Raw genomic sequence first — 13,156 nt, forward strand, 5'->3', positions numbered from 1 at the left:
GCAGAGGGAGGCGGGAGCTGGGTGCCGGGCGCCCGTGCGCGCCGCGCCCGCTCCTGCCGGGTGAGAGTCCGGGCCGGGTTTTGCGCCGTGTCCCCGGGCTTGTCTCACGGCCTCCAGCCGCCGCCGCTGCCGTGTTTACTGAGCTCGCGCGTCCTGATATCACTCCGCTGGCATGGAGGAGGAGGAGGTGGAGGAGCGAGAGGAGGAGGAGGAGGCGGCGGCGGCGGCGGCGGCGAGCAGTTGATCATTGTGATGGTGGCAGGAGCAGCGGCGGCAGCGGCAGCCCAGCCGAGCGTTAGGGGCTGCTCTCCGCGCGGCGTTTTGCAAAGGACTTCACCGATCTACTTTTGCAGTCGCCTCGGACTGTCCATGTGTTTACTTCCCCCAGCCCGAGGATTCGATATCTAGGTTCCTGTGAAATGCAGCTGAGCAGCCAAAGTACTTTGAGAACACGGGGCGGCATAAACACCAAAACTTTTTTGTGGAAGGAAAATGCAATAAGCAAGCTTGCCGTTTTCCGATGCGGCGTAGAGTGAGTGTGTGTCGCGCGTGTCCGCACTGAGGCATATGCTTGTGTGTGTACATGGGTTGTGTTTTTCGGTACGTAGGGAGAAAATGCTTGCCAACCACCGGAAATCTCTTGGAATTTATTAGAAAATAATGGATTATGAAAAGAAGGCAGGCGCAGAGCGGATCTTCCCTTGAGTTGCAACCCGATTTGCTGCTGGCTCAGTTTGTTGTGATTCTTTTTGTTGATAGGTGTCTGATGGTATTCTGATAACACCCCCCCTTTTTTCCCCTCGAGCTTTACAGTTTAAAAAAAGGAAACAAAAAACCACCCCAAAATCTCTCCCCCCCCCTTTTTTTTTTCGCCCGGTCGGGATCGCTGTTTCCATCCATGTGCTTGCGTCTCCCCCGCGTTCCACTTAAACTATTTTAATCCTTGGACCCAAGGAGGAGGCTGATAGGGGGTGGATAAAAAAAGTTCTTCCAAAATAGTGTGCCCGGGGAGCAGGATGGGGGATTTCGCAGCCCCCGCTGCTGCCGCGAATGGCAGTAGTATTTGCATCAACAGTAGCCTGAACAGCAGCCTCGGCGGGGCCGGGATCGGTGTGAATAATACTCCCAATAGTACTCCCGCTGCTCCGTGTAGCAATCACCCGGCTGCCGGCTGCGGCACCGGCGGCTCCGGGGGCCCGGGCGGCGGACCGGCGGCCGTCCCCAAGCACAGCACGGTGGTGGAGCGGCTCCGCCAGCGCATCGAGGGCTGCCGGCGGCACCACGTCAACTGCGAGAACAGGTACCAGCAGGCTCAGGTGGAGCAGCTGGAGCTGGAGCGCCGGGACACCGTGAACCTCTACCAGCGGACCTTGGAGCAGAGGGCCAAGAAATCTGGCGCCGGCGCCGGCAAGCAACAGCACCAGAGCAAACCCCAGCAAGATGCGGAGGCTGCCTCGGCGGAGCAGAGGAACCACACGCTGATCATGGTGAGGGCGCGCTGGCAGCGGGCACAGGGCGCGCGCATGAGAGAGGGGGGGCGCGTGGAGCTTCTTAACAAGGGGGCGCGGGGATCTGATTTGCACAGCGGGCGAGGTGGGCTGAAGCCGAAGGGTTAACGTCAACTTTTTTGAGCTAAAGCTGCTGTCGCCGCTACCTGTTAATCTGTCAGGGTTGTCAGATTTGGGGAAGACGGGGCGAGAGGAGGGAAAGCCAGTCACGACTGCAAGGGGCGGAGGGAGCCTAGAGGAGCGTCGGAGTAAGGCACTGGAAAAGTTTTACCCCCCTCTCCCTTTCTTAGATACCGATGTGAAAGAGTGTACCGAGTTGAAACCTCGCTCCTCCTCCTCACCGCTCCCTACCCCATCCCTCACCTCGCCGCCTGGGCTCCCCAGACCCGTCCCCCTTCGCCCACCCCGCTCAGCACATCCGCCGAGTGTAGGGAGGAATTGATGCTGTCGCAGATTCTGGGCGGGCACCAGGCTCTCGAACCCTGTGGGGAGGAGGAGGGATGGAGATGCTCTCGCCTCCTCTCCCCGGCTCACCCCCTTTGGGCTGAGAAAGTCTAAGAGTTTTGTGAATGAACTTTGAAGTGGGTGAGAAACAAGCCACGGTGGACGCGCGCCCGCGCGCGCGTCGGTGAGGGCGCGCGCGGATGCGGGGCGCGGGTGCGCTCCCTCGCGGTTCGAGACCCGCAGCTGGCCCGGCAGGTGGAGCGGCCCCGAGGGTCGAGACGGGAGCGGCTCGCCGGGGCGGGAGGGGAGAGAGACTCCCTGGGCTTGCGCCGAGAGTCCCCGTCACGCAACTCCGCAAGGGGGAGTCTCTCCCCTCCTCCTCTTAAACTTGCTTGCAAGGAGCTTTCTCCGCTTCTGTCTCCCGCCCCGTTCCCCACCAACTTTCCGGGCCTGTCTGATAAGCCTGGAGGAGTGGAAGGTAGTGGGGAGGTGAAAGAGGCTTAAATGGCTGGGTGGGTGGGTTCGAGGTAGGAGGAGCAGCCAATGGCTTAACTTCTCGGGAGGAAGGGGCAGTTCCCACCCCCTAACCCTGAGGGTGGAATCCTTTCTCCTATCTCCACTCTCCGGTTCTTTGGCTTTCCTTTCGGGGTTGGGGGGGGGGGGGTTGGGAGCCGGAAGTTTGGGAAAGGTGTCTGCAGCCCCCTCCCCCGCCGCGCCGCCCTGGTTTGGGTTGCGCGCGTGTGCGGGGTGGGGCGGGCGGTGGGAACCCAGGAGCGCAGCGGGGCCGCGCGCCTTCGCCCGTTTACCCCGCAGACCGCACCTCGATCGGCGGCGCGGGAGGCCCTGTCGGTTTGCGGCGTATCAATAGCGCACGTCCCGGGTCTGGGGGTCGTAGGCGCCCGGGGTGGTGCGGGTGCTGGCGCGGGCTTTCGCCGGGCGTTCCGTGACAAAGAGCCGGCTGGGGGGAGGGGAAGAGGAGAGAGGCCACTGCGCTCACTCCCCACCTCCCCCCACCCCGCACGTGAAGAGGAACAATTTGTTTATCTTGGGCTTCAAGAATCCTTCCCTCCTCCGGGTTCTCAGAGGCCGCCCAGCCCCTCCTCCCTCCTCTCCCTGCTCTGCGCGATCCTGCCCAGTCCCGCCGGCAGCACCTTCCCTCCTCCTTTTCCTTGTCCCCCACCCCTTCTTTTCCTCCTCCCACCTTCCTCGAGCCCGCCTTCCCCCTCCCTTCTGGAACGCGGCCGTGGGGGAGGGAGCGGGAGGCGCTTTGTCCGCTTCGCGGCCGGGCTCGGCTCGGGAGGCCGCCCGGCTGGGAGGGGCTCTGCGCCTGGCGGCCCTGCCCCTCCCCTGGGGACCCGCGCTCCCCCCGCGCCCGTGCGCGAAGAGGCGGACACGGTGGGGAGGAAGAACGACGGTCACAGAGTCAGGGAGGGAGGTTCTCGCTTTACAAACAGGAAGCCGAAAACCACTGACACCCTAGCTTTTCTGATTGTACCCGGAGGCGGGGCGGGCCTGCATCTCGACTATATCTCGCGTGCCCTGGTGGTACCCATTTCTCTCCCGGTCCGCGCCGTCTGCCACTCCCGCGCCCTTCCACGGACGAAGAGACTCACTTTTGTACCTAAGACTCAAGTAGCATTTGAAAAGCACTGGGAATATCACCCTTGCCTGCTACACGCCCTCTTTTCCTGTTTTTTTTTTTTTAAGTCCCACGCGCTCGGATTGCGTAGAAATGGGCTTCTTTTGGGAGGCTCCAAAATCTTAGTCCCACCGCCTCTCTGCCGACCTTTCGGGATTGGAGGATTGGAGGACTACCGCGCCAGCTGGGCAACGCGGGAACAAAAGCCGGTGCCCGGTCGCTTTTGATCGCAGGCGAGAGCAGTAGAGTTTGCAGCCAGAAAGTTTTAGGTTGTGTTCCCTCGTGGGGGCCATATGGGCCCTGGGAGGGGTAGAGATGGGGGACTCCTGGTGCGCGCGCCTGGGTTATGATACACCCGAAGGTGGGAGACAGTTCAGGGTCCTGATGTTATCTGGAAGGACATAGCAAGCCCAATCCAGAGCTCGCTTTTGAAAATGAAAAGATAGAGCTTACTTGAATAGACGACTCGTAAGCTGTACGTTTCATGGCGAATCCCAGTTCAGCAAGTTAACAGCTAAACTTGAAAAATGATTGCCTGAAAATAACATTCTTCTGTCAATTTTATGACAATAATTTAGCTTATTGATGAGACTGATGTACAGGAGTATATTTTAGCTTCAAGTGTATTTCATACGTGCATCTCCCATTAATACGTGGCACAAGTTTGTGTGATGAGTGTAATGAAAATCAACAGCCTCCAGTCTTAAGCCGAGTTGCATGTAAATTCTATGTACCATATAAAATAAAGGGGAACAAGTTAACATCCTCCTCTACAAGTTATTTTTTCTTTAAAGATAATTAGCTCAAAATTTTACATAGAACCCTGAAATGAAAGAGTATTTCAACTTGGCCTGTTTATGAGGTAAAAATCTTGAGAGAACAGGTTGCAAAGAAAACGTTGATCTTGAATTAGCAGCTGGATTTTAGTTGGGCTCTGGGGGAGGGGGCACAGCAATTATATTTAGTTCTCAGATTGAGCTCTCTATTTGGAAGGCCTTAAATAAAAGCAGCAATCACCCAGAGTCAGATAATAATAATGGTGATGATAAAAATAAAGATGAATAGGATTTTTTTTCTGTTTTATTGCTTTTGTTTACCTTCTTAGGGCCAATATGTCTAAAGTACTAAATATCGATTAGTTCTCTTTCTGCTTGATTTGGGTTCAGAAGGCAGTCTAATAATCAAGGCTTACCTCTTTTGATTTGTTTTCTTATCTTTCACATTTACAAGCATAGACATGAAAAACAAGCAAGAAATCCAGAAGCAGGGTGGGTGAGGAGACGGAAATCTTCCTTGGCTCCAGGCTCCTGGGAAGGTGGTAAAGAATCCAGCTGCAAGAGAGGCAGGAGATGTGGGTTTGATCCCTGGGTTGGGAAGATGCCCTGGAGAAGGAAATGGCAACCCACTCCAGTGTTCTTGCTTGGGAAATGCCATGGACAGAGGAGGCTGGCGGGCTACAGTCCATGGGGTTGCAAACAGCAGGACATGACTGAGAGCACACATAATAGCCTGTTAGAGAGTAGATGGCCCAGGCCTGGGTTTGAAGCTGCATTCCCTCAGGTAAAAGATAGTTTCTAGACGTTAAATGACTTTCTCTACACATACTGTATATCAGAAGGGTCTCACCCCCACGCCCCCACCCCCAAGAGTTGCTGGTAAGAACAATGCAGTTGAAAAGATGGCTTTTCCTGAAGTAGTTTTGTTTGTTGTAGCAGAATGAGACATTGTTCATTTTCTATACTTGAAACTGAACCCCTGGATAAAATTTTAAGATAAATTCCCTGACAAGTTCATTCTCATTCAGGCATACCAAATGCATGAGGATGCAGCCCTCAGAATCTCAAATGGTGGTAGCTTACTTGACCTGGATAAATTCTGTTTTCATGACCTTTCTACTTATCAGCACTATCATAACTTTCACAGTGTGCTTAATTTATACACAGCTTAGAGACTGCATAAATCTATGTGATTCCTGCTCTTAAGAGTTTATCACATTGTTTATTTGATAATAAGCAGATTAAACGCTGTTTTAGAGAAAACTACAGTCTATCCAAAGTGTTTGGATTTCTAGTCTTGTCTTTGGAAAAGACCCTGATGCTGGGAAAGATTGAAGGCAAGGGGAGAAGGGGACAACAGAGGATGAGATGGTTGGATGGCAGCGATGAACATGAGTTTGAGCAAGCTCTGGGAGTTGGTGATGGACAGGGAGGCTTGTAGTGCTGCAGTCCATAGGGTTGCAAAGAGTCAGACAGGACTGAGTGGCTGCACTGATCCAAAGTGTTCTTTCTCATTACCTCCTGGAAGAGATACAGGAAATATCAATATACTAGTCCAGGGCTAAACCTCCTTATAAATGAAGCTGGTTTGCCTTTGCTTATCCTGTTGAAGGTAAATTGTTGGCTTTGTAGTCAAGTGTTTTTGCAAGCCTGTTAGGTCAAACCATTTGTGAATCTTTCTTATGAACCTTTTCTCTGGCTTATCCTGTTCTACTGCTCTTCTGGGTGATAGGATTTGACAGTATCTCTTGAAAAACTTTCCATAGCCCACACAGGGTGTGCCTTAAGTTTGTGAAAAACTTTTTGAAATTTCGTTTCTCTTCACAAGTGTTTGTCTTTTAATTCTCAAGAAGCATTAAAAAAGAAGGCGGCGAAGAAGCTCCAGTACATACTCAATTGTGTTATGTATGTTCTTTAGTTGTGGTACATTTTATTTAGTAATGGGTAGCCAATGATCAGAAAAGTAAAAGCATAGTTAATCATTTATCATAATCTAAAATGCTCGTCAGGCTGAGTTTCTTATCAGCGGAAGCTGAGTTTTCAGGGGGATAGCATGTTTGATGCTTTCTATCCTGCCTCGTTAGAATCTTTGGAGGTTTTCTGCCACCTGATATGAAGAAAATAAACAGTCCCTGGATATGGTGGACTGACATTTCCGAAAGCAGGACGAGAATTTTAAACAGTAAAACGGAGCTATACAGAGTTGTTTTCTACATATCTCTCTGAGACTGATAGCCAACTGTTGTGAAAAAGGTTTCCTGATTGGATTTTTCCATTTGGTTGAGATACGAATGCGGGAGTCTTTCTCTCTCTCTCATTAGTGCTGCTGCCGGAGAAGGAATCTAGTATAATAAACCATTCTGTACACTACACAGTAATTTTTGAAGACATCTCTAGTACTTATGTTTTGTTTAATGTCATGGAGTTTTACTTGTGATCAGTGCTCCATGTGTATTAATTAACACTTCTGTGCTACATTTCTGAGCTTAAGGTGGCTAACTTCTGTCATCTCTTTCCACATTACCCATCATAGAGAACTGAGACATCAATCAGAAATCAAAATCCTATAAAAAGGAACATATTTAAAACTCAGTCCCAAGGTTTTCATAATATTTGTGTTTTAGTTCTCGCAGATAGCTTTGCATTTTCAGAGGCTGATTACTGAGTTTTCAGAGCCAGCTGTTTGCTTTGTTTTTCTTTTCTCCGCCTGCTGCCAACCTTTTGGTCTTTTCACTGATCTTTCGCACTTTTACCAAAGTATGGGAAGAAGCAAGAAGAAGACGAGTTTAGTGCTTCCTCCTCTTATAAGTAATGAACTGGATAAGATACCAAGTATTTTGGATTAATTATGGGTTTAATTTAGTATACCATTTATTCTTCATTAGCGCAAATCATAGAGAATAGACTGAATTTTTAAATGTCATTTATACATTTTACAATATTGGTACACAGTTCATAGTGCTTCATAGAAGTGAAAATGCTGCATGGGGATGATCCAGAGAGATGATATGGGGTGGGAGGTGGGAGGGGGGTTCAGGATTGGGAACTCATGTACACCCGTGGCTGATTCAGGTCAATGTATGGCAAAACCAATACAGTATTGTAAAGCAAAATAAAGTGAAAATTAAAATTAAAAGAAGTGAAAATGCTAAATCACACTCTTGCATCGAAGACTTTGACAATGTAGTATTTTTTTGGTAGATTTTCAGTATTATTTTAGCTAGGTTTAAGGGAATAATAGGTCTTTGTTATTTAGTCACCATTAGCCTTGATGCCAGTGACTTCACAACAGTTGCAGGCTGTTATTCCCCTTTTGCATGACATTTTAAGTAAAATAATATGCTTATTTGCCTGTTGTTTCAAACTAATTTGACACTACAAAAAACGTTGATTTACAGATGACCATGCTGGAGTTATTGGATCCCTCAAATTAAATTTTCATTAAAAAAATACAGCATGCTTTTCAGACACATTCCAAAAATTCATTGATTCGTGTTTGTGAGATGGAAATGGAACTTTTGGAAAATTGACTAATTAATTTTCCTAAACTTAGAAAAACAAAAAACACTTTTTGTTGTTGTTGTTTAGCAAAGCTTAAAGAACTAAAGGAATAGTACTGGATAAACTTACTCAGAAGATGGAGTTGAGGGCCTGCCATATAATGAATACTTAAAGATCATAGTGTTCCATCCCATGGATTGGAGAAGATGCACAGTTTTTTGTTTTTGTTTTTTAAATATACCTGGCTATTCCATCTGTTAAACAGTTGAGGGACTTTTTAGCTATGGATAAGCAACTCCAGTTGGGAAAGAAGCACAGTGTTCCTTTAGGGCCACCATACATACATGCATAGAAAAAGCCATTACTACTATGGTTCAGGGTTTTTTTTAAAGGGAAAGCTGTGCCTACTATTCTTGGGGGAATTTAATAAAAATCTCAAAAGACCTACAGTACTTCCTCTGACATAAGGAAAGTGATTTCTTAAGAATAATTTAGACATGTCTCTTTAATTATATTGGACCTTCCATTGGTTAGAATGACTTTTATGCTAAAGTTGTTTAGTCACAAAGTAGTATCTGACTTTTTGCCACCCCATAGACAGCAGCCCACCAGGCTCCTCTGTCTCTGGGATTCTCCAGGCAAGAATACTGGAGTGGGTTGCCATTTCCTTCTCCAATGCATGCATGCATGCTAAGTCGCTTCAGTTGTGTTCGACTCTGTGCAGCCCCATGGACAGCAGCCCACCAGGCTCCTCTGTCCATAGGATTCTCCAGGCAAGAATACTGGAGTGGGTTGCCATTTCCTTCTCCCCTCTACTAACTATCTCCCAGATATTGTTCATGTCCATTGAGTCAGTGATGCTGTCTAACCATTTTATCCTCTGCTGCTGATTTCTCCTTTTGCCTTCAGTCTTTTCCAGCATCAGGGTCTTTTCCAATGAGTCGGCTCTTTGCATCAGATGCTGAAGTAGAATCTTTTAGAGTAAGAATAACTAACACTCATCTTCCTTGAGCAATGGCTTAACAACCATAGAAAGCTTGAATGAAATGTTTAAACTAACAGCCTCCAGAATGTCTTAACTCCTTGAGTCCCCATTCTATTGGGTAGAATCTAGTTTTATAATGTTTCATATTACGGACTCTCCGATCCTTAACACAGTCACTTGTGCTTCTGCTTGTAAAGACGTTAGAACCATTACCATATCTCTCTCACAGTATCTCTCTCCACCTCCAGAAAACACATGTCAGGACAGGGGCTTCTTTTCCTTCAAAAGAAAAGGCTGAAATGCTGAGTCTGTTTGTGCAGATTCAACCTGGGCTGTAACTGTGACTCAAAAGGATTGCACAGCTCTAAAGACGAGCTCTGCTAGTGTCCTTCCTTCTCCCAGTGGTGGGTTATTTTTCTTTCTTTGATTGTCTGTGAGATGCTGAAAGTAACTCGATGATTGAGAGTGAATCTAAAGGGACTGGTTCCCAGTAAAGGGCTTGAAGAAACTCTAGTGGTAAGAGAGAGAGGCAAGAGGTGGATGAGGATTTTGGAGGTATCTCCTGGAATGGGTGGCAAGAGAGGTTCTGCTCATTTGGGGTAAAGAGTATCCTGGTACCTTGGGAGTTTATGGCAGTAACATATGATTTTAGTAGTCTATTCTGAACCTGCAGACATTGTTAAAACTCAAATAAATGTTTTTCCGAGCTAATGTTATAATCATTTGTATCTGAAAAAAAAAATTTCCTGAAATATTTCCCTGCTTCTTTAAATGACTACCTCTACCATTTAAGTGGATTTACCACAAGATTCCTTGAAATCATAGAGTCTCCATTAGTGGAGATTTTGCCCCCAACCTGAACATTTGGCAGTGTTGGGAGACATTTTCAGTTGTCACAATTGGAGGGGTGCTACTGCTGTCTAGAGGGTAGAAGCCAGGGATGCTGTTAAACCTCCTAAATACAATCGCAACAAAGAATCACTGTGTCCAAAGGATCAGTGTTGCTGCTACTGAGAAACCATGCCTTAAACAAGGAGCTCCCTTAGAATGTTGAAAATACAGTGTGGCTTTCTTTACAGCTTTTCAAAACCATTCTTACTACTTACAGGGTGGAGAGGGGGAGCGGTGTTGCCATGAGGTAGACAGCCAGTCCCTGGGAAGAAGATAACCTTGACCCGGTCATGCTGGCTTCCTCCATTGACTTCTTTACAGCCAAGATTTCTTAAGTAGAACAAACACTAAAAAGCCTTGGCCTGTGCCTGGCCGGCTCCTATCTGGATGAGATGCCCAGCATCTCTGAGCATTTTCCCATCTCCCTGCCGGAGCGGTTGTTTGGCTCAAATGAATTAATATATGTAAGACTTCCAAAGATTTTATGGTGCTACGCAAATGCTGGGCTTGTTTTTATGAATTACTTTCCTATCACTTTTTGCCTCCTAAGTGCAGACTTAGAGTGATCTGAGGCTTATGTCACTCATGTGGAGGCCGGGGTCTCATGGCAAGGTCCTGAACAACTGCTACATATTGGATACTGTTTCTAGGTGCGGGGGATTCAGTAATGAACCCAGGTCCTTACTGTCATTGGACTCACAGCAGAGCATCATTCATGTTTCAGATGAGCTGCGTAAAGCGGTCTTTGTGGTTTGATGAGAACATGTTAATGGAAATCGTTAACAAGCTAACAGAGATTCCCAAGTGGCTCAGCGGTAAAGAATCTGCCTGCCAGTGCAGGAGACACAGGAGATGTGGGTTCCATCCCTGGGTCAGGAAGATCCCCTGGAGGAGGAAATGGCAACCCACTCCAGTACTCCTGGACAGAGGAGCCTGGCAGGCTACAGAATGTGGGGTTGCAAAGGGTCAGACATGACTGAGCAACTGAGAACACACACACCATAAGCTAACATTTAAGGAAATCCTAAGAATACTAAATGCTTTGTATCTTCTTGCAAGCTTCCTATAGTTTCTGGCACTGCTTTCTGTAGCAACATTTATTTCACCGTTTTTCAAATAAAATCACTTTGTGAAGGGGAGAGGATTAGTTGGTGTGGTGGAGAATAAGATTAAAGGGTGGTTGTTAAAAACAAGGCTTTAAAAACAAGAAAGATCAGTTTTCTTTTTTTTTTTTTGGAGTAGGTGCCCCTGGTGGGCTATAGTCCATGGGGTTGCAAAGAGTCAGACACGACTGAATGACTAAGCACACACACACACTGGCACCACAACCACGGCTTGACGTCAAGCTTTTAGAAGAAATTAGAGAAAGAGAGCATTTGAAAAGGAACAAGCAGGAAGGCACAGGTCTTGAAACCATGTCGCATGAAGAGCAGCTGGAAGACCTGGAGGTGTTTAGTTTGATTTGGGGGATGATATGATTACTTTCTTAAAATATTTGAAGGGCTGTCATGTGAAGAAAGGATTAGATGCACTCTTTGTGGCCTCCAGGGGATAAAGTTAGGATCAGTGGTTGGCGATTATTTGAAGCAAAGTTTGGTTTAATATATTAAAAAAACAATTATATGAAAATAGAAACTGTTCACAGATGAAATGGGCTGTGTTGATGAGCCAGAATGTTCCAGCAGTTGTTCAATTAGCTGAAATGTTGGCAATGACAACATCCTTCTTTTTTTAATGATAAAACTTTTATTAAACAATATGCAAATAAAATACCAGTTATTAGAGGATAGGGCCTTTGTCTCTTTCTTCCTCTTCATATTCTCATGATAGAAAAAGAACTACCTGGGAATTCCCTGGTGGTTCAGTGGCTAAAACTCTATACTTTCACTGCCAATGGTCTGGGTTTAATCCCACGTCAGGGAACTAAGATCCCATAAGCCACTTGGTGCAGCCAGAAAAAAAAAAGACCTACCTCTGTGTGTGTGTGTGTTCAGTTGCTGAGTTGTGTCTGACTTTGTGACCCCATGGACTATAGCCCTCCAGGCAAGAATACTGGAGTGGGTTACCATCCTCCTCCAAAGGATCTTCCTGACCCAGGGATTGAACTCGAATCTCTAGAATCTCCTGTATTGGCAGGTGGATTCTTTAGCATTGTGGCACCTGGGAAGCCCCCCATTCCAGAATAAAATATCGCAAAATTGATTGAGTGATCCCATACTTTGAGAGATTGATAGTTTCTCATTTTCTGCCAATTAAGCCTTACTTAATTGCAATGGACATCCTTATCCATTTATCACTGTACATATGTGAGATTTCTATAGCACAGATTTGGACTTTCTTCTGTATATGTAATATGTATAAACAGAAGTCTGTTTCTTCTGAAGAAGCCAAATCTCTTAATCTAATATTGTTTAACATAGATCCTGGATCTTATTTATTACAATCCATTTTAGGGCAAGTGATAATTGTGTCTCTTGAAAAGTAGGGCTTAAAAAAAAAAAAGTATCAACTCTAGCGCTTGGTATGTGTCATTGCAGTCTGCGTCAACACTTAATTTGTAAAGGCTGTATATCTGGCCATACATCTTAGAGAAATGACTTTCTTTCTTTTCATCTGGTCCCAGTGACGAAGTGAGTAGGAGTCTAGTTAACCAGCGCTGGTTCAGGCTGTGAACATCGGGAATTCACGGTCTTGAACAGCTTTTGTAGTTCTCTGTACTTTTCTTGAGCTTGGTGTTCCCCAGGCCTGCGTGGCTTTATGCGTAAATATCTTTCTGTTGGTGGCACGGTACCTGGGGTGGCCGTGCGTGCAGGTTTGAGTGGTCATAAAAATCACAGGTCTGTGAGCTGCCACTTCCTCCAGGTTCAATTACCCTGACTAATCCAGTCATCTGTGTAACATGGTAATAACAACCTGCTGACCTGGCCAACTGAAGAAAATGCATCAAAATGGACTTGCCTCTACAGTTGCTTTCCAGGGTTTGTTTGGACAGGAGAAATCCTATCACTTTTCAGCATACAGGTGAAGTGGTCTCAAGACTGCCCTTCTTTGTCATTTTGATTCACCTCTGGCATGGCAGCTGCCCTCCAGGAAGATTCTCAGAACTACAGTCTGTATTTTGACAAGAGCCGGAGCAGTTTGGCTCCAGAATCTATACCCTTGGCTACAGTGTTGTTCTGCCTTCGCCAGACTGAAGGGTTCTGTCTTGAAAAGATGGTGTGAGCGGCTGCCTTTTCAAAAGAACCGTGCTCTCCCCAGAAGCAGTCCTCACCTTCCTTTAGGTTTTCAGATCTGTTTGAACAGGAGCCCAGCATGAAGATCCCTGGACGTGTTGGTCCTTGGGTAGCTCTGCTGTCTCATTTTTATAAGATTTTTATTTTTTCGATGCGGACCATTTAAAAAGTTTCGGTGG

General features: G+C 47.0%; 1 protein-coding gene across 1 annotated transcript in view; it reads left to right on the forward strand.

The window, feature by feature from the left end:
• Positions 1–1,016: 1,016 nt before the first annotated feature.
• MAML3 (mastermind like transcriptional coactivator 3) overlaps positions 1,017–13,156 on the forward strand; it is a 446,211-nt gene continuing 434,071 nt past the window's right edge. Inside the window, exon 1 of the mRNA XM_068990347.1 lies at positions 1,017–1,487. Within this exon, the coding sequence (XP_068846448.1) occupies positions 1,017–1,487 (471 nt within the window). The remainder of the gene's footprint in view (positions 1,488–13,156) is intronic.

Source organism: Capricornis sumatraensis, chromosome 17, assembly GCF_032405125.1.
Source record: "Capricornis sumatraensis isolate serow.1 chromosome 17, serow.2, whole genome shotgun sequence".
Taxonomy (NCBI): domain Eukaryota; kingdom Metazoa; phylum Chordata; class Mammalia; order Artiodactyla; family Bovidae; genus Capricornis; species Capricornis sumatraensis.